General features: G+C 42.3%; 1 protein-coding gene across 6 annotated transcripts in view; it reads left to right on the top strand.

The window, feature by feature from the left end:
• OSBPL5 (oxysterol binding protein like 5) overlaps positions 1-25707 on the top strand; it is a 183595-nt gene that overhangs the window by 141565 nt on the left and 16323 nt on the right. For all 6 annotated transcript variants that reach the window (XM_076344156.1, XM_076344155.1, XM_076344158.1 and 3 more), the window contains exons 7-12: positions 2720-2804; positions 12789-12960; positions 18102-18321; positions 22479-22663; positions 24625-24706; positions 25332-25430. In XM_076344156.1, coding sequence (XP_076200271.1) covers positions 2720-2804; positions 12789-12960; positions 18102-18321; positions 22479-22663; positions 24625-24706; positions 25332-25430 — 843 coding nt within the window. The remainder of the gene's footprint in view (positions 1-2719; positions 2805-12788; positions 12961-18101; positions 18322-22478; positions 22664-24624; positions 24707-25331; positions 25431-25707) is intronic.

Here is a 25707-nt window from a genome sequence, read left to right on the forward strand (position 1 = left end):
ATCTGGGAATATATATAATTTGAATTTTGTTAATTTTAAGAACTTTGAGTCATTCCTTTAAAGAAAAAAAGTTCTAGTAATGGGCTTGTGTTGCTGCTTTTACAGTTGTTTGTTCTACTCCATAATACAACACAGTTAGTTTCATCTTTATCCTTACAGTTATCCATAGTGCTGTTAATGAAAGAGATTTTTTCCCCTTTTCTAAGCTTTGTTTTATGACTCTCCAAGACTAGATGTCTTGTCATACTATCTAAAACAGTGTGAGTCCACTCCATTTTTCAAAGCCTAATCAACCCATTTGATAATGCCTTTTGAGTCTCAAATCAAACGTAAAGACAGGAATAATCTGAAGATGATCCTTTCTTAGTTGTACTGTCTAGAGGCTGCAGCTGAGCTCCAGGTCCTAGTGTAGCAGGGATAACATTCACTTTTAGTGAGAGATGGTCATTGTCTTGGAGGTCTTAGACTCTAAACAGGCATGATGCTCAAAGGCTGGGAGACAGAAAGCATCATTATCTCTGCCGTGCAGATACAGAACCTCATTTGCTCTGTGGAGATGTTGACTTCATTTTTATGACCTGCTCTCTTTTCTTCTTCTCTTCTTTCTGTGGGAAACATCCCCCTCCATGTATGAGCATGCCTTACTATTGAATACGTTTCCTCGACAGAGTGACCTGGCTGCTCCTTGTGTTTATCCACATGCCTAAATGTCTCTTAAAACCTTGTGTTATCTCCTCCTTCCCTTCTCCCCCTTTTTTTTAATAACGGTTCTTTGGATCTGTACTGTTTGGTTGTGGGGTTTTTCCTCCAACAGAGCAAATATCAACCTCTGCACGGAAAACAAAAGTAATGCTGTTATCAACAGTTCTCAAACACCCTGCTTAGCTGCAAGCTACCGAAAGGAAAAATGTCATCGGGAATGATGCCTGATTGCATTAATGTCACTAGTAATGTCTTAAGCTGCTCTGCTCTGGTTTACTAATCAAATCTCAACTTTGCCAGTCCTGATTATTAAGCCTTTAAACAGTCTCAATTTTGTGAACCTCTTGTGGGAGAGGGGAGGAGAAAAAGAAGTGAGTAACAAGGATCCCTATTTCTCCTGGCAGCAGCAGAACCCTGCAGATGTGAAGACAAGAAGCTAGACTGGAGACTGTTGTGTTCTCAGCACTCCATCTTTGTGGCGTAGACTCAAGATACAATTTGATGCTTGTCCTATGCTTGCACTCTTCATTCTTTCCAAATTTTGGTTTCCTGAGTGGAACTCAAAAACAAAAATCCAGATAAAACCACCATTTAACTACCAGACACTTGTATACAGGAGCAATTTTCAGTAGCAGTCACAGTTTCCCTGCTTACAAACTAACGCTGGGGAGAAGTCCTCCTTTCAAGGAGCAGGATGGGATACTATAAAGGCCCACGTAAGGGAGGAGAGTCATACTCAAACTGCAAAAATCTGCCTACAGATTTTCAGCATTGCATGGTATTCTCTAGGAACTCAAGGAAATCTGTATTTGAGCATCCTGGAGAAAACTGCTTGTTCCACCCTGCAGTTGGCATAGTGGTCATGCGAGTATTGGTGATGTTTTCTGCTCTGCCTTTATTTCTGACATGATGTCTGCATATTTGAAAAAGGATCTGCTTTCATGTTGTTTGTTACAAAGTGAAGAAGAGAAGGAACTGGAGGAGGCTGGGTCACTTTGGAAATGCAAGGGAGGAGGAGGGACTCCTATTTATTTCAGCCAGGTCGTGGCATAAAGTCCATGGAGAGTATGAAGCTGTGTTCACCGGGTACAGGAACTGCTTTTTCTTAGCAGCTGCTGGAGCTCGAGAGTGGAGAAAACAGGGAGGAGATCAAGGTGGGAGCCTGTGGTTCTGCTCAAAGAAGTGCCTAATCCAAGATGGACTCTGCCTCCCTGGGAATCATTTCTGGAGGGTCATGCTGAAGGGATTGTGGCAGGATGTTTACAAGACACTATAATCTTTTTTGCCACAGCTCCTAAACTAAAGGCAACATAAACAAGCAAAGCCTGTTTTTGTTAAAACCTGAAGTGGCCGTCACCCCAGGCACCACGGCGTAAGGGTTCTCAAAGGGTCTAGATGTAGAGGTGAAGACCTGCAACCCAGCAGCACATGCCCATGCTGGGAGACCTTTGGTCCTCGGTCTGTGGTTTTCCCTGTCTCCTCCTTTCCCACAGACAGATTTGCAGGATGGAGTTTGCCCTTTGTTTCTTTCCGGAAAAGCTGCCATTGCCTCTCTGCTAGAGGCACTCACAGCACAAGGAGTGGGCTCTGCCACTTTTATGGTGACACATAAAGGGTGTTTCATTGCTAGTGTGTCAGGCTGCAGACAAACTCGACATGCACTGCATGGAACAGTCCATTCAGGTGTTGCACAAAGATGGCTAATAGCAAATATTTGACTGTTTTTGTCCCATGCAACAGGAATGAGATTCTTCCATTCCTGAGGATCTGAATAAACAGAGTAGGTTTTGGACTGAGCATAGGTTAGACCAAGCCCCATTTACGTCAGAGCTCATTACTGCTTTGGAGCTGCCGCAGCAATATTGTGATTACTAATGAGTCTCTCTAAATTACTCCATCTGCTCCTTCCTTCTTTCCTATCAGAAACTATACACACTCTGCCCAGGAAGGATAGAAAGATGTTGATCGGTGCATTGCATCTTCTGCGCCTTAGTCTTTTGTCTGTGTGCATTTCCAGGGCCCAAAGGGAGAAAATGTTGGTTCGATCACTCAGCCTCTTCCCAGCAGCTACTTGATTTTCAGAGCAGCCTCCGAATCGGATGGTAAGTTTTGGTCTTTGTTTGCTTTCTCCAGATTGCATACTCTGTGCTAGTTAAAAAAGTAGTTTGATGCAAAAAAAATTGGTATGTAAAGAAAAAAACAGCGGCTCACCCAGCTTGTGATGCCGTTTGTTAGCAATGGTCAGAATAGGTCATGCAGACTACAGGCACATTTCATATTCCTCACTGAACAGCTACCTTTCTGGCCATATGTATGGAAGAAAGACCTAGACTTGTAGCTGGTAAAAAACCACTAAGTCAGTATATACTAAAGTATGAAAGGAGTTGATCCCAAAATTGGGATGAGAGGGGGGGCTTAACTGTTTCCTCAGTTCAGCAGAGACTTTAGTGGGTTATCTGCCTACATCTTACACTAGGTAGGGATCTGTTGGAGGAAAATGACAGTAATATTGAAGAACTGTTGATAGGTGTCTCTCAACCACCAGAATACTCCTGTAAACTGGCTGTACCATGGTTTACAGTATAGCAGGCCCAGATGCTGGTGACTCCACATGTAAAATACCATTCTGGGAATTCACAAAATTACAGAAGGTAAATTTAGGTCAATATATAACAGGCATGCCAGCTTGCTATGCGAAAATCTCTATAAATTACGTTAGCGGATCTAAAATATCAGTGATTTATAAGTAGATAAGAAGATTAAAAACATGTTTTCATTCCATTTGACCTTCAGACTACTGTAAATTTTTTTGCAATAGCAAATTAACCCTGGCTGTTCATTTTATGGATATTTTTCACCTACCCCACCAAGGGTGCTCATGTAGGCCATATGCTCCTTTGGGTCTCATCTAGCGTAATTTTCAGGACACAAGAATTTTTTATGGAGCACAGTGGGCTTTGAAAGCAGTGTTCTTCTGGTCCAATGATTAAGTTTTACATATTCCTAAAGGCTGAAACGGGACAATGCCAAATGCACCTTTGACATGGCACTTACAATAGGAGGAAACCTTCTTTCCTTACAGGCTTGGTGTGCTGTTCTTCCTCCTACTGTGCAAAGAGGGCTGTTCATAGTGAGGGATACCATCTCAACACTGAAAGCTGCTTGCAGATGCCAATGTAGTGAAATGATATGAAAATAAGTGGAACTTGTATAGAACCGTAGAAGCACATCTGTTTCTTTGACTATTATGCTTTTGTAATTTATGGAACAGTACAGCTTATTTGTGTAAAGGAGTACAGGATTCCAACCTGGCTCCAAATATCACCTGTCTAGAAAGGGATAGATTGATACAATAGTCTCTTGGGAAAAAAAGTGTTGTTTGGGTAGAGCTGCTAAATTACAGGCATTTCAAACCCTGGTTATACAGACAGCCCGCAGAATAGATATATGGAGCAGTCCCACAGAGTTCTTAGGCAACCAAATAGCTTCAATAACTGTCTGTCAATCTAGACTTTCTAAATTATTATTTCCTTAGAGACGCATGTAACTTGTCTTTCCATTAACTTAATTAGAAAATGCGCAAGGCGACCAATGTGGTCATTGTATGTGTTCAAGATAAATTGCTGTCTCATAAAGTACTTTTTTTCTGGCATTTCAGCTATCTTGTAAATGAAAACTTTCATTCTGGTGGAAACCTAATGATTAAACCTTAAAGCCAGCCTGGCAAAGAGATCTGTGGCTGAACTTCTGCTCTCTCTTTTTACAACGACTGCCATAGGCCAGTTATGTGGAGTACAATAGCTTTAGATTTGTTCTAACTAACCTTACCCATAAAAGCTCCCAAGCTAGCAGTAGCTCCCAAGAGATCATCAGAGGTAAGACTTTTCTAGCTGTGATCTCTCTGTCTGGGTCATGCACCACATGCTGAAAAAGCACAAAAGGCACCATATCTGGCACATGAGAATTTTCAATATTTAAATGCCTGTGGGAAGCTTTCTGCCCAGTGAATTATTACATGTCTCTGGTATCATAAGACCTTAAAATAGTGAGTTAGTGGAATGTATTTTTAAAGCCAAGATATTGGCCAAGATTCTTGGGAAGCATGCAGAGGCCAGGCAGATCAAAGTAGAGTTACTATTCTACTTATGTATGAGTAGTACATTTTTTTTGTACTTTACTTTGCCGCTTCTCTGAAGTAGAGTCTTAAGGTTAGATGGAAAGCTAATGTGATCAAGGGAAGGAGGAGGAACTGAGATACCGCTCAATCAAATATTGTAAACGTGTACATAGAAAATAACTAGGGCCTTTGGTTAAGGGTGAAACAATATATGCTCTTGAACAGCACTAGCAATGCCCTAGAACCACCTGCACAGGTTTGGAATGCCCACATTATGCCTGGTAGATCCTGAGAGTCGGAGGAGGTGACCGTGACAGCCAACGTGAATTGAAGCTTTAGGATCTGTCCATTTAGCAGTGGACTTCACAAAAAAATTTGATGTAGTAGAAATTTTCTACTGCCAGAAATACTAGCATGAAAAATGGTGTAATTTTCAGCTGAATGAGAGTATGCAACTTCACAGCTGAGGTCAGTGAGCTGTGAGAAGTGGCTGTACCTTGTGCAGGAAGGGAAGGAAGTGAATCTGCAGACAAGAGGGAAGAACAGGTCATACACTCAGGCTAGTTTCCCTTCCAAACACAAGAGCTGTCCTGGCATGGTGACTGTGCTATGCTCCTTTTGTTTGTTAGTTAGCCTTCGTGGGGGCAGTTTGAGGGTATCCGCTCCATTGAGCGATGTAGACGTGCTGACAAGTGGCCAAACACATGGGTGTCACACTCGGAGATGAGTGACTTGGAAACGGTATTTATGTCAGCAGGTGATGTAAAACATATGCAGACAAGGACACAAAGAATAGAAACTGTTACGTTTAAAGAAATCTGTATAAACTGCAGCAAATTAAGGCTCGTACTTTGCAATTAATACAATTCGATTTTAAGCCCAGAAGACACTACTGAAATGGTTGTAGACTGTTATATAGCTTTACGTGTTGTAAAGAGGCATCTCCAAGAGGGTGTACCTGAGTTTGTTTCATTTCTTTAACGCACTGGACAAACGTAGAGGATGCTGTTATGGTCAAGAGAGACAGGAGATTAAGGTAAAATGAGCTAAGCTAGCTGACAGAAATGGGGCAGGTGGAGTCTGTTCCCTTGCATAATGTTAGCGTGTATTTGTAGTATGTTAGCATCTCCTCCGTAGATGCAATATTGTGTGAATCTACAGCATCTCTGAGGAGGTGTCCTGACCATGTTCTTCTTAACGCAGTCTCCGATGTTAGTAGTGGAAAATGAACCACAGAGCATTTGGCAAATTTAACAGTAATTCATGGAGGCCTCTGACTTACTGGGGAATATTGAGTTGCGGCATATGTTAGATGTACAGTTCTGCTATCCAGGCAACTATATCATGATCAGCAGCTACGTGGCCTACTTTTTCCCTCAGCATTTCAGAATCCCTTTTTTACCCTCTGCCGTACCATCTGTGACAGGCTGTTGGTAGGATTTAAGGTCCTGACTTCTGGACAGCCTGCAGAACCACCGCCAAGCTACAGTAGATTTCACATTCACGGACTGCAGCAGCAGTCTGCTTTGTGATGTGTTTTAAAGACATCTGGAAGGTCATGTCAGCCTACAGGGCTCAACCTGTCCAAACACAGGGTCTTTCTTTCTTACCAGTTTCAGAAAAGAAAATTGCTTTTTCCAACCCAGTGACCATGTATGCATTTCAGATTTATGCTGATGAGTGGCTTAGAATTAGTAGTTTAAACCTGTCCCGAGCTTCCTGCCCAGACCATTCTGGGGCTGCCCCTGTGATATCCAAACCGGTGCCCCAGACCTCCTAAGCGTTTTGAGTCACCTGCTTAAATCTCATTGTGAAGAGGGAATTCAAAGTGGCAGATTACCAAGGGTTAAAGGCTTAACAGTGGAATTGTAAACCACACTTACATTTTGTTCTTTATGTCTGTCCTCTCCTTCAGGCATGCTTTGGGTAGTCTCCATTGCCTGATGTGGATGGAGTTGTGTGGAAATCCTGATGGTCTGGCTTACAGTGCTGTTGTTTCTTTGCTATGCGTCTGGCCGTTCCCCCAAAATTGATGCTCTGATCTGGGGAGGAAATTAGATTATTGAAACAAGGGTCACGCACAGAAGCAATGAACCAGGAGGAAGATTGCAATTTGAAACCAAGTTCACAATGAAATATATCACTGGATCCTGGGAGTACTGGAAAAAATAGAAGTTACCTTCTTAGCTTTATGTCTGCCCTTCATATTCCTTAGACCTTTCACAGCAGTTTAAAATCCAGGCATTTGCAACCAGACTTCATTTAGCTCGGTGCATAAATTGCACCTGCAGCTAATTGAGAGATCACATCCTTGCATCTTGACAGCCAAAGTGTAAGAAATCATGCACACAGGCACCCAAGTGGTACAGCAAAATAAACAGTCAGCTGAATATGATGACCTTAATGTTCACTGGCTGAACCAAATCAGCCTCTTCCTCATCATTCGTGATTTGTGTGCGCTTGAGCAAGAATTCATCGTTTCCAGGTGACAGTCTATTTCAGGTTGATTTTTAAAAGCATTTATCTTGTAAGTGTGAGGCACGAGGCCAAAAGCTGGATGACTTTAATAATTCAAGAAAATAATATTCCCTTAGTGATGCCTCTCTGGAGGAATGTATGGTTACTAGGTGTGAGGCTTTTGAAGTCTTAATTGGCAAGAGATTCATCCCAGCCGTTCTGTAGCTACAGGAATGCAATGGAAAAAAGTATAGTCCCAGACTGAGATTTCGGTGTGCAACAATGTGATTCCATCTCGAGCAGATTTTTGTTATTGGTGAGTGCTGAGAGAACATTGGCTGGCTCCTCTGTGATCAGCTGTTGCAAAATGTGGCAGACAGACTTGGCACATCAAATTATGAGTTGTTCTATCTAGGTGAATGATGGTGACTGTGAAGAATTTCAAAGCTGAATAGCTTAGTGTTTTCAATACTGCCTTTTTTTTTTTCTGTGGGATATTGTTGTAATTTTAGATCTGTTCGAAGACTAGGACAGACTCAAGTTATTCCTTGAACTGAGCCTAGGTTAGCAGCATAAGCAACCTTTGGTTGATTTGGCTTTTTTTTTTCCAAGGGGGAGAAGAAATGGTTTTTTGTCACTTGGTTTAGTAGTTCCTTTTGTCTGTGAAAAAAAGAGTTGGTGTGAGCGCATGCCTGCTCCTGTTCAGCCTTGCAGCCTCCGGGTTTCCACATGGTGCCAGCAGTACCCTGCAGACCCGGGAAGCGTCCTGCAAGGAGCCATAATGATTCCCATTTGCACAGCTGTACTGCAGGAGTCATCTCAAAGGACCACAAGGTGCTTTTTCCAGCCTGCTGAGCCAAAAGGCCTGGAGAAAGCATACGGAATGTTTCAAAACATATGTGGGATGCACGTTCAGCTTTGTTTTTGCGAAGTCAAGGTAACACACGCCCTTTATTAGCTTTTTCTTTCCCAAACCTTTCAAGAAGGAAGGAACTTTGGAACCCAGCTGTGTTTAACTGATTTTTCAGAGTTTCCTTTTTCAAATTGCCACTGATGACTGTTGTCATTTTACTGTAAACACATATAACAGAGAAAAAGGGTTACAGGCCTACTCAGAGGAGACACCTCTGTTTCTTTTTTTTTTTTTTTTTTTTTTCCCAATGAGCACAGCTGAGTGATGTGCAGATGTGTTCCTCTGACATCCCACTGTCCTGGGACATCTGTCACATGCCAAATGCTGTGATCATTATTTGCTAGAGTGATGTAGGGAATGGTTATTGAAACCAATGACTGGTGCAAGAAGAGAGGCTGCTACATAAGAGAGCAGGAGCCCAAGCTAGCGATAGCACTCTTGCAGGACATCCACTTTTTGCGCTTTAGGAACAACCTTGTCAAAGAGTCTCACTCTTTCCCCATTGTTCCTGGAGGGAGCCAAAGGTGGCTGGGCAACCCACCTACCTACCTGAGAGTTCAGGTGCTGAAAGATGGGTGATGTGAAATGTCTTTGTTCTTTGTGCCGGCTGCCAGTATGAGTGATCTAGCTGGACTTGACTTCGCATGTCAGAGTTGGGGATCTTCTCTGGGTGGGGTGTCATTTCTCCCCGTTACTATCCTCACTGAGAACTCTGTTAGCTTGGATGAAAGATTTCTGTTGCTGAGTGTTGTAAACCATTCTATGTGGCTTATGAGATATATGGGAGCATTATGCGTAGATGGACTATTTTACTCTCTCTCTTTCATTCTTCCTCCTCCGCAGCCCAGGTAAGAGCCAGAGCTTACTCTGCGGGCTGCCCTTTGGAAGTCAATGACAAAATACTAAATACAATAAAGAAAGGGTCAAGCTCAGAAATAACATTTGAAAGGGAATACTTAGTTCACAGCTCCCAAGCAGAAGGAGGTAATGCAGGTGTTTTTGAGACAACATGCTCTCTGCAGAAATTGTCCAAAAGTAATCATTGCAGTGGATAGAGTAATATATCATTTGACATAAAAAAAGCTTAAAAGCCTATGGGGAGATTCTGCCATAGGCTGACAATATGCTCTTGGGTTTTCCTTCAGAACTTAAACATATGCTGTTTTAAGCCACAATTTGTGGAAAATTATAACTGATAATTGATTGCAGTGTTTTACATTACAGCTTTAACAACCTCAAACCTTTTAAAAGAATACCATTGTAACTCCTTCGCAGCTCTTTTTTGCTTCCTTTAATATTCATCATATTGGGCTGCCATTCCTCTCTGAAGGAACCCACATTTTGCATCCTTCTCTGATCTAATTACCTTGCATACAAAAAACCCCGACTTGAGTCAACCACTCAAAATTAGAAAATGTGAGAATTAAGGTAAGCATGAAGCCTTCATGCAGACTACTGTGACTGTAGATGACAGCCTTTAATTATGTGACCACATACTTTTTTCCCCTTCTGCAGTTCCTGAGGGGGTGAGTAGACTTGTCAGGTAAGCAATTAAGTAATCCAAATGCTAGCATTTTTGTATCATTTTCACAATAAAGAAGAATATTACTCAATAGCAAGATCATTCAAATGTAAAAACATTTCATGTAGGCCTTTAGCAAGGAAACAGGTTTATCTGTGCGCAGTTCCTGAAATTGAGAGGGTATAATTTTACAGTGTTGTGCTGCAATTAACACACTGTTGACTTGCAGAGAATGTAACCTTTTCATTTGCAGAGGAAATCCCATATTTTACGTCGTTTCATGGCATATATTTGTTTGGATTCACAGCACCACCTGATGGCTGAAGGCCCATTTCTTAGCTTGGGGATGCTGTGCATCCCTTGAATTCAATTTCTGTTAGAAATGAAAACAAGGGTGTACACTGATGCCATTTCTGTGTTCTGCGGGGCACAAATAATGCTGACTGCTAATGCACAGCGAGTTCCTCTAAAGCTTTGTGTCTCTGCCTTGGAATATTAAAATGAATATTTTAATTTTTTAAATCTTTTTTTAATGTAGGCTCCTTGAATAAGGTTTCAAAAAAGATTTGAGCTACTTATAACCCCTTCCAGGGAGTTATCTAAAGAGATAAAAAACCTAGATGTTATGCAGAAATTTCCTCTGGTAATGTGGTGGACCCCAAAGGTTTGACCAAGCCTGTAAGCTCATGTTAGTACCAGTGAATACCTGTGGCAGTGGCGGTGGGGGGGTAAGAGAGCTGCCTATGGGGTTGTGGCCAGCACGGCCTGCTCTGCCTACAGCCCTGGGGAGGGATGGGCTGCAGGGGCACAGTAAGGGAGATGGCTGAGGGAGACTTTGGGGTCACCCTTGCAGCCCTTGTTAGAAAGCATAAACATAGCCAGTGCGTTGCCATAACCGTCATAAGATAATGTCTCTACGTGGGTGCTGCAGGGTGCTGAGGAGCTGACCTCCGTTACTGCTCCAAAGTGCTCATGCTGCTGCAAATCAAGCTACCTATCAAAGCATCTGATTTTACAAGCCCATTGAATATAAAAATATCTTGACATATGCAGCATTTCCAAATGTCGTATCATGCAGTCCTCACTCTGCAGAACTGGAAAAGAAGAGCAAAGGTAAAGAGAGAGGAGAGTCAAAGGAGGTGAGCCTAAGCAGGAGTGTGCTCCCTTGTATGGAATAGCCTGAAACAGGTTTTTATCTTGGTGGGTTTCGGGGAGGAGGGATATGTAGGAGGAAGTGGATTTGTGCTCAGTGCAGCCATTAACTCTAATGGGTTATCCATGCAAATCCTCCACAAGGCAAGAAGGGAATAAATCTCTGCGTGTAAAGCCTTAATGCAAGAATATTTGTTAAATACAAAGTAGCATGAAATCAATTCCAACAGCCTTCAACCTTCCTAATCTTTTATTAACCATTATGTGTGATTTTATTATTAAATCATAAGCTGATGCTGAAGGAATTTATGGGATGAAATTAGAATAAATGACGGCCTGCGGTGTTTGTGGCTCGGTGTTCAAGTGCAATTCTTCAAAGTTTTGGAGTTTTTTTCTCTCTCACACTGGTTGCAGCTTGGTATCAAAGCAAGCACTGAAAGCTACACAAATTTATAAACATTTCTTTATATACACATGATCTGGATTTTTTTTTTTTTAAACTCTTGTTGATCTTCTTATAGAGCCAAATTTTGGTCACATTGAAGTTGATGGGAATTCTGCCCAAGAGAACAGCAGGATCCCAGTGAGATTTAGGCATATGCTTGATGCTAAGCGTGTGATAGAATTGAATGTAGTAGAAACATTTCCCAGATGGGGCCTAGGAATGAATGTGGTCCAGGGAAAACCTGTTTGTAGCACTTGATATTGCTAGAGCAAAATCCTTTTGTTTTCTTCAGTGCCTCTCAAGCACACTTCTAATTATTGCAAAGTATATTCTGAGTAGTGTAATGAAGAGCTCTGTTAAACATGCTTGAAATTAGCGGATAACTCCCTTGATACTTCAATTCTTGAATGTTGAGCCAATTTGCGGGTGTCTTGGCCTCATTAATGACTGCACTACAGAAGCAGGCTATTTTCAGGTGCTTCCAAGAATACAGCGACTCCAGCATTATTGTGGTTAGGCTTTAACACTAACACACAACTTTGTAGGCTTGTATGGATCATTGCAAAAGGAGCCAAGGGTCAGTTTGGATTCCCGTGCTTTTCATTTGCTGCCTGCCTGTGGGATCTGCGCAGGCCTTAAGAAAATCCAGCGAGGCTGTGCATAGGAACTGCAGTTTGTCTCATCTCTGTGCCATCCTTACAGTTTCTGCTATTTGCAAAGTAGACCCTTCAGGTAAAGATTTTTTGTGACAAGATAAGAAAAACTGATGCTCCACCCAGATTACCTGATGGACTGGGCAGGGAGAAGGAATGGAGAAAAGGGAAAAAAATACAGAGAAAGAGGAAAAATAAACAGCCTGACAAGCAACTTCCTCTAGTCTTAATCACTCTGGCAAGTATTGATCATCCTGGCTCTTGTTTGGAGTGATTGTTATTGCAGCACTACACTCTCTGTGGGACCCCGGAGCTGGCTTGTAGTTCAGTGATCCCATACCAAGCAGGGGCCTCTCCTGACAGCGCAGTGCCTCGATATCTCCCTGCCGTTGGGTAGTGTGTGTGGTGGGGATGCCAAATGCTGAATGTGTTTTCGGGGTGTATTACTTGCAGACATGAGCTGCTAGGTGGTTTGAAAGCACAGTACTTGAACACGTTTCCCGCATCTTGGACAAAATCAGAAAGGGGCAAAAGGGGATGTGAACAGGTTGTGGGAGATCAGAGGAAGAGATGCTATTAGGGAAGGGGGAGTTGGGGTGAGCTTCCCACTGTATTACCTGTGCAGATGTATCACTCATGCAGCCACTAAAACACACCATTTCTGGCAAGATAACCTAGGGATTATATGTATGAAAAATAGATTATTGTACACAGTGACTTCATGAATTATAATGAACTTTACTCCCAGGCAAGAAGCTTTTGAGAAGCAATGCATGAATTGTCTTATTTACTCTCCTGTGCTTAAATAATTCCCTTTGTTTTCACAGGCCGATGCTGGCTGGATGCTTTGGAACTTGCCCTGCGTTGCTCCAGCCTCTTCCGGCTCAGTGCCTCCAAGCAGGGAAAGGATGGAGAAATGAACTGCTCGAGCGATTCTACACATGCGGGGCTCAACCACCTCTTGCACACAAGCACTATCTCAGACCAGGAGTTCTTCCAGTAAGATGGGGCTATCACTTCTTAATGCACAGAGGGGTGTTGCATGGCTCACGCTTGGTCATTCTTTTAACTTTAGCATAATCTAGCCAGAGTCCACTAAGGAAACCTGTTTAAAAACTAGCCTGTATGTTCTTCTGCTGCATCCATCACTGTTATATGGGTTTGGTGCATATGAGGTTTATTGTCACCTAATGCTTTGAGCACACAGACCGGGGAGAACCTCAGCTGTGTTTGTGTGTACGTAAACAATTTTCTTCTGTCCCCTGCTTAGGCCAAAATGCTGTCTGGAGATGCTGGTGTGAAAAATGGCTTGCCTGAGTAAAGACTGCAGAATCTAGCTACTGGAGTAGTTATACAGACACAATCACTAACAAAGTTAGCTAGCTGTTGGCTAGCACATATGGCTCTGAGTCTGATCTATTTTTTAGTAATGTGTTCTCTTTTCTAATAATACTGTGTCATAGTCAGTAGAGTGCACACACTGCATCCTTAGTTTTATAATTACTTTCTCTCTCTACAGGGGTTTTGAGTGGTTTCCAATTTCTTCCTTGATGTATCAGATAAATTTTTACATAGGGGAAAAAAGTCCCCACAGCCGCCTTTCTATTTGTATGCCTAGTATTACTGCAGCATTTTGGAACAACTCACATCAAAGCTCTGTAAGCATTAAAAAACCCCAGGCCTTTTCTGTTGCTTGTAGCTAAATAGGCAACTTCAAAAATCCCTCTGGTATAGATACTTGGCCCTTGGAGTGGGAACTGGGAGATGTAGTGTTTATTTCTAGTTCTGCTGATACGAATTTGACTTTTAGAGCTCACAGAAATGCACCGTTGTGTACACAGTTTTTAGGGTATCAATTCTTGCAGTCTGCAAAGATGATGCCTTGCACAGTGGAACCTCACTTTTAAGTGGTTTTCTTAGGCTCTGTTATAACAACAGCAGGGATCTGAGTCCTCTTCAGAATGTCGAGGTATCTCTGGTCCCGTGGGACCAAAGGGATGGCAGCATTTTGGTTTGCCCTTTGCTCTGAAAAGATCTGGTATTCCCAGCATGTGTTTTCCAGTTCTGCTGTTTGGGTTTTTAGCTGGAGTTTGAAGAAGAGCTTTACTGAAGAGCAGTGGGAGAAGAGAAGGAAATCGGATGTGTTACCAGGGCATGTACTCTAGTACTTGTGCAAATACTTCTACTGTTCTTGGGCTTCTTCCATAATACTTTACTTTCTAATCTCTTTCTGCCTAAGAGAGAGTCTTTTAGGACTGTGCTCACTGTGATAATGAATCCAGGAATGCAGTGGACTTGTTTTTCAGCTGATGGATATGTGTACAGAAGTCCAATATTAAAATGGAGCCTGTGGCATTGAGAACATTCAGGCAGACCCATGGCTACTGTAAGGAAGTGCAGAAGATAGAGTTAAAACTGTATTAAAGTATTTCTTCAAAATATGATGCGTAAATGACGCTTAAATGATGCCTCTGTTTCACCTCTTAGTTGTTCATCATTAAAAGCCTTCTTGAATTATGGGGCTCAGCAGTAGCACACGTGGCAGAGTTTTCAGCAGGACAGAGTACCCACAATTGGAACCTGATTTTTCTGACAGGCTCAGATTTTAGCTGAGTCTGGTTCAAGCTGGGTGTTCAGCGTCTGGTCGTCTGGACAATACACTCTCCTTTCTGAGTCCTACCACTCGTTTTAATTTGTACCCAGACTTTCCCCAGTGCTTGAAGCCCAGGGGAGTTTGATGGTTGCGGGACAGGGGAATGACTTGCTGTCATCCCTGGAGGAATAAAGAACATTTAAACAAGGGAGAATGCAAAACCAAAACTGTGCAAGTGCTGAGCAAAGGGGTTTTGGTTTGCTACTGACAGTGGCTTCCTCATAGGGATTCAATCATTCTAATTAAATTCCTTCCCTACAGGGAATCTTACCAATTAAATTGGCACGCTGTTGTTAGGGGGGCAGTTAATTACATTTAACTCTATCTTCAAATTAGCCAAACTACTCTGTCAAGAAAAGAAAAAGAAAAGGGAGATGATTGATATTATAGGGAGAACAAAACCCAAGGGAGTTGGCAAAGGCGAATCTTCCGTTGAGCCAAAGTTGCATTTGTCTGCTGGCTGCTTTGCTCCTTTCCTGCTGTGAAAGAAGTCAAGATTATAGTGATTTTAAAATCCATGTCTTCAGTAGTGTATAAAAATGAGAGGGAGAGAACTGTGCAAGTGAATCAAAGGCTGAAGTACTGTGTAAATCTGTGATTTAGACAAGAGGCCTTTAGGGCACCAGGCATTCTTCTTTTTAATATGAAGCTGTATTTCTTGTGGCTTCCATGTCTTATCTCCAACAACCCCAGGAATCTGGCTGGTTTACTTGTTTGACAAGAGCCAAAGTTTTTTTTTGCTTTGTGTAGAAGAGCGGTATCAAACCCAGTCCTGGTCACTGACTGAAGTTTCCAGGAATGTCCCTAGAGAATAAAGCACAGCTCCAATATGCTGAAACAGTAAATTAGCCATGAAAAATGCCAAGTTATTCATGTTCATGGTGGAAATCCAGTGTTGACTTTAGTATAGTCATTCCCTCCCAGCTTTTAGAGCCTGGTCCAAATCTCATTGGAAGCCCCTGGGAATTCTTTGCATTGATTTTAGTTCAAGCTCATAGCATGGCTTTTGCTTTTAGCATATCGTACGTATTCAGTGATGATTCTGTTTGGAGGAATAGAAGAGCCTGGCTCCACTTCAACATCTCAAATTTGTTCCTCAATGAGGAGCATCTGTTTTCCCTTTGGTTCCCCAGAGCAGCTCCTTGGCTCTGAATGTGTTAAGTCTTGCCTTGTTTGTGGCTGCTGGGTTATCAGTGCACAGTTGAGTGGGATTTCATGTGAATTTAATTCCCTCTTGGACTAAATCTGAAATCCTTAAAAATAATGGGGGGGAGCAGAGGAAACTAAGAAAAGAGTCATTTGCTCCACTGAAACGTCACATATTTCCCAAATGTGAGGCAGGTGACACTGAAAAACACTTGCTCTTCTTACAAATGTGAAATAGAAACAAGTGCTATTTCTCTGCCATGAACCGTAAGCCTTATAATGAACTGTTCTTTCAAGCATTTTTACCCCATGGAGAAAACTTTCACTAGGTAAGGGAGCATAGCAACCACAGACAAACACACACATATTTAGCTGATCATTGAAAAATTGAGAAATAAATTAGGTATTTAAATGATCAGCAACTAATAACTAATAACTTCCTGGACCTACCATCCGGGAAGTATCTGTGCTGAGGAATCATGGGATAATCTCTCTAGACAGCTCTCTCCTCACCTTTTTCCTCCTTTATTATCTTAAATTCATGCATGTGCTATACTCTGTGCTTCCAGTGTATTTGGTTATCAGTCATTACACTTGCTGGTTGCTAGCTGAAAAAAAGTAGTAACATCCTGGCACTAGAACGATGAAAACACATAATGTCTAATAGCAAATTATTAGTGCTGGAGTATAGTGGTCATTGACTCTCTGATTTATGATCTTAGTTTTATTTTACAGTAAAATTGTAAATTAAAAAAACCTTGTAGTTTATATATGCATACACATAGACATGTACGCATACATACATATATATACAAATGGCTGTAGACGACACTTTTAAAAGAACTCTAGAAACTGAGCTTCTCCAGAAACTGAGCTGTGGCTGTCACAATGTGGCTTGCTTGGCGTGTTAAAAATCATGAGCTTATTTCAGTGCATAGTTGGAAGTTGAGATCTTCTGAAAAGCTGATGCCAATTCTGTGTTCTGACTCTTCGGTTGTTTTTTTTAATCTGGCTCTAACTAGCAATGCCTAATTATCTTTAAAAAAAAAAAAAAAGGGAGAACAAAGGATGGGAACTTTCAGCATTAATCTATATTCAAAAATGGAACATGCCCAGAATGGCCTGAGAAAAGACCCATCATGGAGAGACTTCAGGCTTGACAGAACGTTCCCATGTACTGAGGAGAGAAATCTTGCTTTGAGAGAGAGATGGACTACAGGAAGTAACAAAACTCTTCAAGATCCAGGGCCTGTTTAGATCCTCTGAAACTCCTTGTATAGCTGGAAATCTTTTCTTACTGCTCTATCCAAGAGCAATTTTGCGTGAGGACTGGGTAAGAAATTTTCAGAGGAAAGTCAAGCTGAGAAGGTCAGCACCTGAGAGGTAGGCTAGGCCATGAAAGAGGTGATGTGTGTGTGAGGACGTGTATGAATAGGGAAAAATGAAGCCCATGCTAAATATCACTTGAAAAAATGGGCATTTAGTGAATACTTTTCAGCGTCTGACCTCTGGCCCATCTAATCATGTTTGCCGTCTGTCATATGAACTGCATCTGCTTTTTCAAATGGAGATGCTATAGGCTACTTGAGACAGAATTTTTGGCTTTCTCCTCATTGTCTAAAGCCTGGATCACTGAGCATGAAGCTTGCTACACCTTCCACGCTTTCCCTTGGATGCTGTTATAATCTGGGTATTCTTCTTACATGTAATTGTCCAGTCCATGCTTTTAACTCAGTTCTTCCACACAGCGTTATGTAGGGGAAGCACATTCCCCAGGTTAGTTTTGGGGGGGTGGGGAGGATGGGGGGGGTGAAAATACTTGCTTCTATTGCTTTTTAAATTTTCCTTTTCTAGAGTAGGGCTGACTTAGGACCACCATCTGTTGAAATAAAGTAGCAATAGTACTGAAAAGAAAATGTATCCCATAATGTCACATTTTTCCCATATGCTACAATCCACTGATTTGCTTCTGTAAAGGGAAAAATCTCTCCTGATTGACACTTCAGTTCTCTAATCAGCAGTGTAGATGTTAGTGTGTGCTCTGTATCCCTCCGGTATGCGGGCTCCCATCTGGAGCCAGCGGCAATTCTGTGTAAGGGTGGGTAAGTGGAGCTGTGTGGCACATTTTGCAAAGTGCAGTTTGGAGGGGAGAGTTTTAATGGAAAATATCTCACTGTTTCCGTGATAAAGACGCTGCTATGCAGGAAATCAATGTCTTATACTCTCCTGGGCTGCACACCCTGTTTTGAGTCCTGGGGAGTGTTTTTACCTTGTCTAAAAGGCCTTAAGAAATCTGGCTTTGTAAATCAAATTGAAGCAAGTAATGAACTGTGTGTTGCAGTTTGAATGAATCAGCCCTGGAGAACCACCACCATTTGGAAAATGATGCTTTTTCGGACAAGTCCGAGAGAGACAACGTAGAAGAGTCGGAGAATGAAACGCATGAGAACAGCCGGAAGACAAATGAAAGCGAGAGCGATCAGTCAGAAATCCATGGAGAGATCTCGCCAGGAAGGAAAGGGACGACTTATATTGAACAGATCTATGAGGAATTTGGGGAGGTAAAAGAAAAAAAATACTTTAATCACTGCCTGTTTCTGTTAAAATGTCTCTGTTCATAGTATTTGTCATTCAGCCTTTTAGATGCATGGCAGTTAAGAACCAGCTTTGTGAGTTCCAGTGTTTTACAGATAAAGCAATGCACAGCTTTCTGCTAAATTATGTTGAATTATCATGTGCTCTAATAATTATGCATTATGAACAGCAGCTCCACTACTGTGCTTTGGCGTGTTTCCAGCATCAGCAATTGCTTTAACCAGTTATTGCATTAAGCAGCCACATAGCATTGGCACAGTGCTTTGTGGAGCCAGCGGGAGGGGGAATTACTATTCTGGGCATGTGTCCTGACCAATTAGGATGCTTAGTCCTTGCGTGATACAAAATATGATACTTTCCTTTTTTCATTATGCATGGAACATCCTTTTTGTGTGTCCTAATGGAGCATTTGAGCCACTTGATTCCCAAATGACAGTTTCTTGTAGGAAAGCCATTTCTCATGTCATTTAACAGCAGGAGGATGCATTTCTGTCCCATATAAGAGCCTTTGTTAGCTGGATGTCACTGTGACACCTCTGAGGAGGGCAGCGGTAGAGAGCTGGGGAAGCCAAGTGTGTTGGGTGAGAATCAGTCTGGGCAGGCAGTGGAGGAGTTCTGCTCCAGCGCCAGGAGGGCTCTGAGCACTCCCTTGCCTATTGCTTTGAACAAAGAAGCTGAAGTCTTGTTGGTGCTCAAAGAAAACCACTTTGCTTGAAAGCTGTTTCTTTCTTAGAATCTTAGAATCGTTTAGGTTGGAAAAGACCCTTAAGATCGAGTCCAGCCATAAATCTAACACTGCCAAGTTCACCACTAAACCATGTCCCTAAGCACCAGGTCTACACGTCTTTTAAACACCTCCAGTGTTGGTGACTCAACCACTTCCCTGGGCAGCCTGTTCCAATTCTTGACAACCCCTTTGGTGAAGAAATTTTTCCTAATATCCAATCTAAACCTCCCCTGGCGCAACTTGAGGCCATTTCCTCTCATCCTATCGCTTGCTACTTGGGAGAAGAGACCGACTCCCACCTCGCTACAACCTCCTTTCAGGGAGTTGTAGAGAGCAAGAAGGTCTGCCCTCAGCCTCCTCTTCTCCAGGCTAAACAACCCCAGTTCCCTCAGCCACTCCTCATAAGACTTGTGCTCTAGACCCTTCACCAGCCTCTTATGCTCCTCTTTCAATGTTTTCCTGAAAGTGTACTACTAATACAGGAAATAATAAATTGAGGAAACAAATATAGTTAAATATGTCATAATTACACTCTGTGTTTCACTGAGTGATAACTTAAAACATTGAGAATGGTTAAGTGTCCCACACACGGATTATATTACTCCTGTTTGTTTCTCCACAGACTCCTTATAGCAGGACAACCTACATGAGAGACCACAAAAGAACATCTCTACCATACCACCTTGCAGAGGTGCAGGAGGAGTTCAGTTTTGCCTCCTCCTTTCCACAGCCCAACCACCCCCAAGAGCAGCAATTTGTGGTCAAGAGCCACCAATCCAGGTAGCATATGTTTGCTGCCATTTCAGATGTCAGGTGTGAGGTGCAAGCCCCTGCTGTAGAAATTGTGCTTGCAAACAGAACTGTTACCTACAGAGACAAAAAAACCCCGACTCCTCTTTTGTGCATCTCTCCCTTCAAATCCCACCCCAGACACACAGCAAATGGTAACTGGGTCCAAACAGGGGATTTTGAATATAGCTGAGCAACTAAGCAACAGCAAAATGAAGGCAAACAATTTCTATCAGCTGCTTATTCTGAAATGACCTTTTGCCATGTGTCAAACCTGTCCTAGAAGTGTTGGTAGGGCAGGCTGATGCTTTGGTGTTTGAATGAGCCGTACAGGCAGCACTGATGTGTGTATGTGGGTGTGTGAGAATGAGAGAGACCTCTGCAGTTTTACATTAAAATTAAAAAAAATGCAGTACAAACCAAATGGAAAGGACTAAATTTCTGCTGTAGAGTGACACTTTGTGTAGCATAAAATAAGGCTAACCATAGTGTGGCTGCTCAGGCAGAGGTAACAACCAGTGGGCTTTCAAAAAGAATTGCCATGTAGCCTTGGCCATTAGGTGTTTTATTAGATTTCTGTTGTTGGCCAAGAGATGGAGCTGTCGTCACCTGAAACACACACATAGGACTGGTTGTTGAGTCTTATCCCACTGCTGACAGTAACATAAGGAAAAGTAGGTTGTATGCAATGATGTAGTTTGCTATCAGCAATGGGCAGAGATGTATCAAGGTAAACACATGCCAACTAATAACATCAACTGTCATCTTAAACTGAAACTGCTGCCCCTCAGTCTGTGTGTACAGTTCAGATTTGGCAGGACAAAGGTCACAGATGCAAACTATCACTGTTAAATATTCAGCTTGGCTTTGAAACCTCATTTGAAAGGTGTGCATGTATGTACATGCATCTGTATGCATTTGAAAGGTGCGTGCTTGTGCATCTGACGTTCCAGCTTTGCCTTATTTGCAGTAGGAATGTGAAGGCAGAGACAGGTGTCAGAAGGACTTTGAGATTGCAAAAGTTGTTCTAGAATATAAAAAAGACACCTCCTCAATAGGTAGATTGATAACCAAAAAAAATTTTTTCCAAGTTTTTAGTTTTAACAAGTTATAAAAAGGGTTATTGAGGGTGATGTATTTTAGGGGAAAGCAAACCAGAAATGACTTGAAGTTGTTCTCATCCTCCTGCACCTTCTTCTCCTTCCCTTTTCATCCATCTCTTCTGCAGTGATTCATTCTGAGTAACAATTTGTACAGAAATTTCAACATGGCATTAATTTATATTACCAATACACGCACACTTGAGAACCTGGATAAATAATGAAAGTTCTGACAGACCCATATGTATTGTAAGCCCTAGCTGATGCTGTGGTATTACGTTCCTTAATGGTTTCCATTTCTTCTTGGAGATTCAAGCTGTGTATTGCATCAGACTGTCACAAGAAGAATGGTATGATAATGGAAAAGCAATGAAATGAAAAGAGCTTTGTTGTTCCTCAATCTGAAATTCCCCTCAGCCTGCAAGCTGGACTTAGTGTGTTTCTGCATGACTAGTAAAAGCGCTGACTGGGAGCCAAAAAGGTGGTGCTGGGAATGCTCAGGTGGTGAAAAGGAGTGTTTAGTGATTTACACCATCTGCAAATCCTGTTGGGATATGCTATGTGTCCTCTCCCAAACCAAAGTCCATTCCAGAAGTGGATCCGTGCCCTTTTTCTCACAGAAATCTCTTGCCTAAAAATAGTAGAAAGCCTAAGTATTCTCTTTCATTGTTAAATTCTGATGCCTAGGATGTGTTAAAATGACATTCATGTTTGAAAATTTAGTTTCATTTTCTTTCCCCAGTGGCTTGAAAGGCCCATTCCACCATGTTAAACTCATGTAGCCCCACTGAATGGAGAGGAACTACACAGTTATAGCTGAAACCACAACATATTCCCTGAATTTTTTACCGTTACCTACACTTCTGCTGCAAAGGGCACTGAGCAGCGTTGGGGGGTGCTGTAGTTTTTGTGCACATTGCCTGCCAATGGGGCCTTTACAGTACCTACACTACCAGTTTGTCTTATTTTGAACTTGGAGGACTGCTTCCATTCTTTGCTGATTACTCGTTTATCTCCTAAATTTTTCTACACATATAATAAAAATAATGTAAATCTTACAGTCTCTCATTTGCTGAGAACGGGATTGAGAGGAGCTTCTTGTATGCATCCCACCAGGAAGCAGTGATGCTCTAACAGCCTTGGGCATGTCCACACCTCCTGAGGGACTGCAGTGCAGAGTCCCCTTGGTTAATGTTGGTCCAGGTTGGACCATCACAGTCCTGAGGTGTGTGGAGGCAGTGGCTCAGGAAGGAGCACAGCAGACGTGTGCTCCCTGCCTCGTCCCAGCTCTCACAGAGGCCCAAGTCTTTCTGTACCACTTACTTTAGTGCTTTGGGGATTCACTTCTCCTGAGACAGAGCTGATATCTCTTTGCAGTGGTGTAGCTGAGCATTCACCTTTGTGCCAGGGCCGGGTATGCCTGGGTGAGCTTGGACCCTCTAGGTAAATGCACCCACAAGAAATGGTTTTCCTGTTTCTGCCCTGAACTTCCCTTTTCCCATCATAGACAGGTGAATCGTCTCAAACAGAAACCGTCTCTGAGGAGAACAAGAGCCTGATGTGGATCCTGCTGAAGCAGCTGCGGCCTGGCATGGACCTGTCACGGGTGGTGCTGCCCACCTTCATCCTGGAGCCACGGTCGTTCCTTAACAAACTCTCTGATTACTACTACCATGCTGACCTGCTTTCTCAGTAAGCAGCGCACAGAGCGTGCCTGACTTGGGCACTTTTCTTATATTTGTGAAAATGTGTTACAGTGTTAGCTTGGTGCTGGCTGGGGTGCGTTTGTAGGCTTGAAAGGCTCCCAAATAATACCCAGGTCGCTGAATTCAATGTAAATCAAGCCAGGCAGCAGCTGCAGTGACCTTTTAAAGATGGACTGCTGCCAGTGAGGGGCAAGGAAGCAAGGGAAACAGTTAAACCGGACAAAACTACCTTTGCACATGCACATGTTGTCGTGGTTTAATTTCAGTCGGCAACTAAGCACCACGCAGCCGCTCGCTCACTCCCCCCCACCCGGTGGGATGGGGGAGAGAATTGGAAGAGCACAAGTGAGAAAAACTTGTGGGTTGAGATAAAAACAGTTTAATAATTGAAATAAAATGATAATAATAATAATAATACACAAAGCAAGTGATGCACAGTACAATTGCTCACCACCCGCTGACCGATGCCCAGCCAGTCCCCGAGCAGCGGCCCCCCCCAGCCAGCTTTCCCCAGTTTATGTACTGAGCATGACGTCACATGGTATGGAATGTCCCTTTGGCCAGTTTGGCTGTGCCCCCTCCCAGCTTCTTGTGCACCTCCAGCCTTCTCAGTCGGTAGAACATGGGAAGCTGAAAAGTCCTTGGCTAGTGTAAGCATTACCTAGCAACGACTAAAACATCGGTGCGTTATCAACTTTGTTCTCATCCTAAATCAAAAACACTGTACCAGCTACTAGAAAAGAAATTAACTCTATCCCTGCCGAAACCAGGACACATGTTCACCAGCATTGGCTGGAACTGATGGGGATTCAGCTCATGCCTTTGAGCATCTCGCAACAGGGCTGTGCCACCTTCTGGTGTACTTGTGTACAGAGGGGAATAAGACAGCAAACAGAATTGTCAAGCACTTCTGCCCCCAAAAGCAATATGATTATGTTGGTTGATAAACAAGTAAGAAACATCTTTTAACACAATTGATGAGAGAGACCCACTGGGAGCAGCAGAGTAGAAAACAGAAAATGTTATACTTGCAGATAGGACCAGCCTTCTCAATGAGATATGCCTGGTGTGTTTTAAAACTAGTGTGTGCAATATTCAAATAGCAGCACTAGTTACTCATGTTTATTCCACTGCCTCTGGGTAATTTTAGAATCGTGGTATTTTCAAGCCTTGTTTGTGGTATTTGTAACATCTGAAGTTAAGGAAATGGTTCTTCTCAGTGCTGAGGTCTAAGAAAACTTCAAGAGGTTTGGAGGTTTTGTTAAATAAACCTCTTTGTGGTATGGATGATCCTTCTAAATGGATTTTGCAAGAACTTAGCCAGCTTGATTTTCAAATCTGACTAAATGGTTGGGAACACCAGGACCTCTGTTGTTTATGTTTACTTCCCACTTCATCTTTGAGCGGGGAGGGGTTGGACGAGGTGACCTTGAGAAGTCCCTTCCAACCTAAATTATTGTATGAAATCTCAAAGTACTGAAAGAGGCCATGTAGCACATCAGCTTTAAATATCTTTTAAGGAAGAGAGAAACAAAGAAAAAGAGAGAAAAATAGAATTGTCTTTGCTTTTGGTGGCATAAGTATTATTGTTCTTGTGACTCACACTGTGCTATTAGCTGTAGCTAAATGCTAGTGTGAGTGGCAGTCCCACATTAACATACTTGAATGTCCACTCAAACCTGATACACCCCAGAAATTTTATTAGGCTTTTTGCAGGAGTGCATGGCAAGGGGTGCCACTTTTTAAGAGTTTATGTGTGTGTTGTATGATGTACATTACTAAAAAAAATTTTTTTCTGCTGGCAGACACCTTTTTCACTGGCAGCAGCACAGAAGTTACTTCCCTTTAGTACTGGGGAAATACTATTGAAATTAATATTATTATAGTGGTATGAAATGAGTGTGATACCTGAACAGTGTAAAGAGCATTTTATGTTCTGCCCTGCAGGGCTGTCCTTGAAGATGATCCATACAGTCGAATGAAGCAAGTTTTGAGGTGGTATCTGTCCGGCTTCTACAAGAAGCCAAAGGTAAAAGAATGCATGAAGTTGGGATTGTAACAGGCATTGAAATCTTCTGCTATGGTTGTGTATTTCTTTATTGCCTTTCCTTTGACACTTTACCTCTTCTATTGTTCAGAAGACTTTGACCATTACTTTTAAAACTGAAGTTGCATTTGGTTTCAGAGTAGATATTGAGTGCAAAATAGTGTTGATCAACTTCAGAGCCTTTGCACTGGACAGTTAGAAGGCAAAACTAGTCATCAATGAGTAACATGTCCTCAGATGCAAGATTTTTCCCTTTGCTGAAAGCAGGTCTCCTTTCTCTTTTCAGGCCCATTAGTACCATAGTGCCACGTTTCCACATCAGTATGCACCTGCTGCATACAGTAGCAGAGTAAAGTTTGATCATCTTGTATAGCTTTGATCAGGCAGTACCAAAGATTAAATTGGTGAGAATAGCAGATGAATCCATGGCTCAGATTAAGAGATTAGGTTAGGAGGATATATGTAACCAGTTCTTCAGTTTTGATCCTTGTGATTGACTTAGTTTAAAACATCAGGGAGAAAATTATTATGTTGTTTTATGGCCATCCCTGTAGAGCTGAATTGCAAATCTTCATTTGTAGCAGGTTTTGATTACTTTGTTTTTCAGGGAATAAAAAAGCCATACAACCCTATTCTGGGAGAGACGTTTCGCTGCTGTTGGTTTCACCCTCAGACGAACAGTCACACATTTTACATAGCAGAACAGGTAAGTTGCTTTATTTGGATGCTCAGGTGTTGCAAACAGCAGCCTGCTTGCACCTCCATGCATAGGAACGCGCTCCTCATCTCACCCTAGGAGAGGAACTTGGAGTTTTGTGTAAACATCCAGAGTGGGACATGGGGTAAACTAGCTGCTGATCTTTTTTCTTTTTAGACTTACAGAGATTATGTGAGCTTTGGTGGGCACTCAAGACTATAAAAGCAAGTCTCCCATATATAACATCAGCCTCTTCAATAACGACCTTTTCCATGGGATTCTGCCC

This window comes from Aptenodytes patagonicus, chromosome 7 (genome assembly GCF_965638725.1).
Source record: "Aptenodytes patagonicus chromosome 7, bAptPat1.pri.cur, whole genome shotgun sequence".
Lineage (NCBI taxonomy): Eukaryota > Metazoa > Chordata > Aves > Sphenisciformes > Spheniscidae > Aptenodytes > Aptenodytes patagonicus.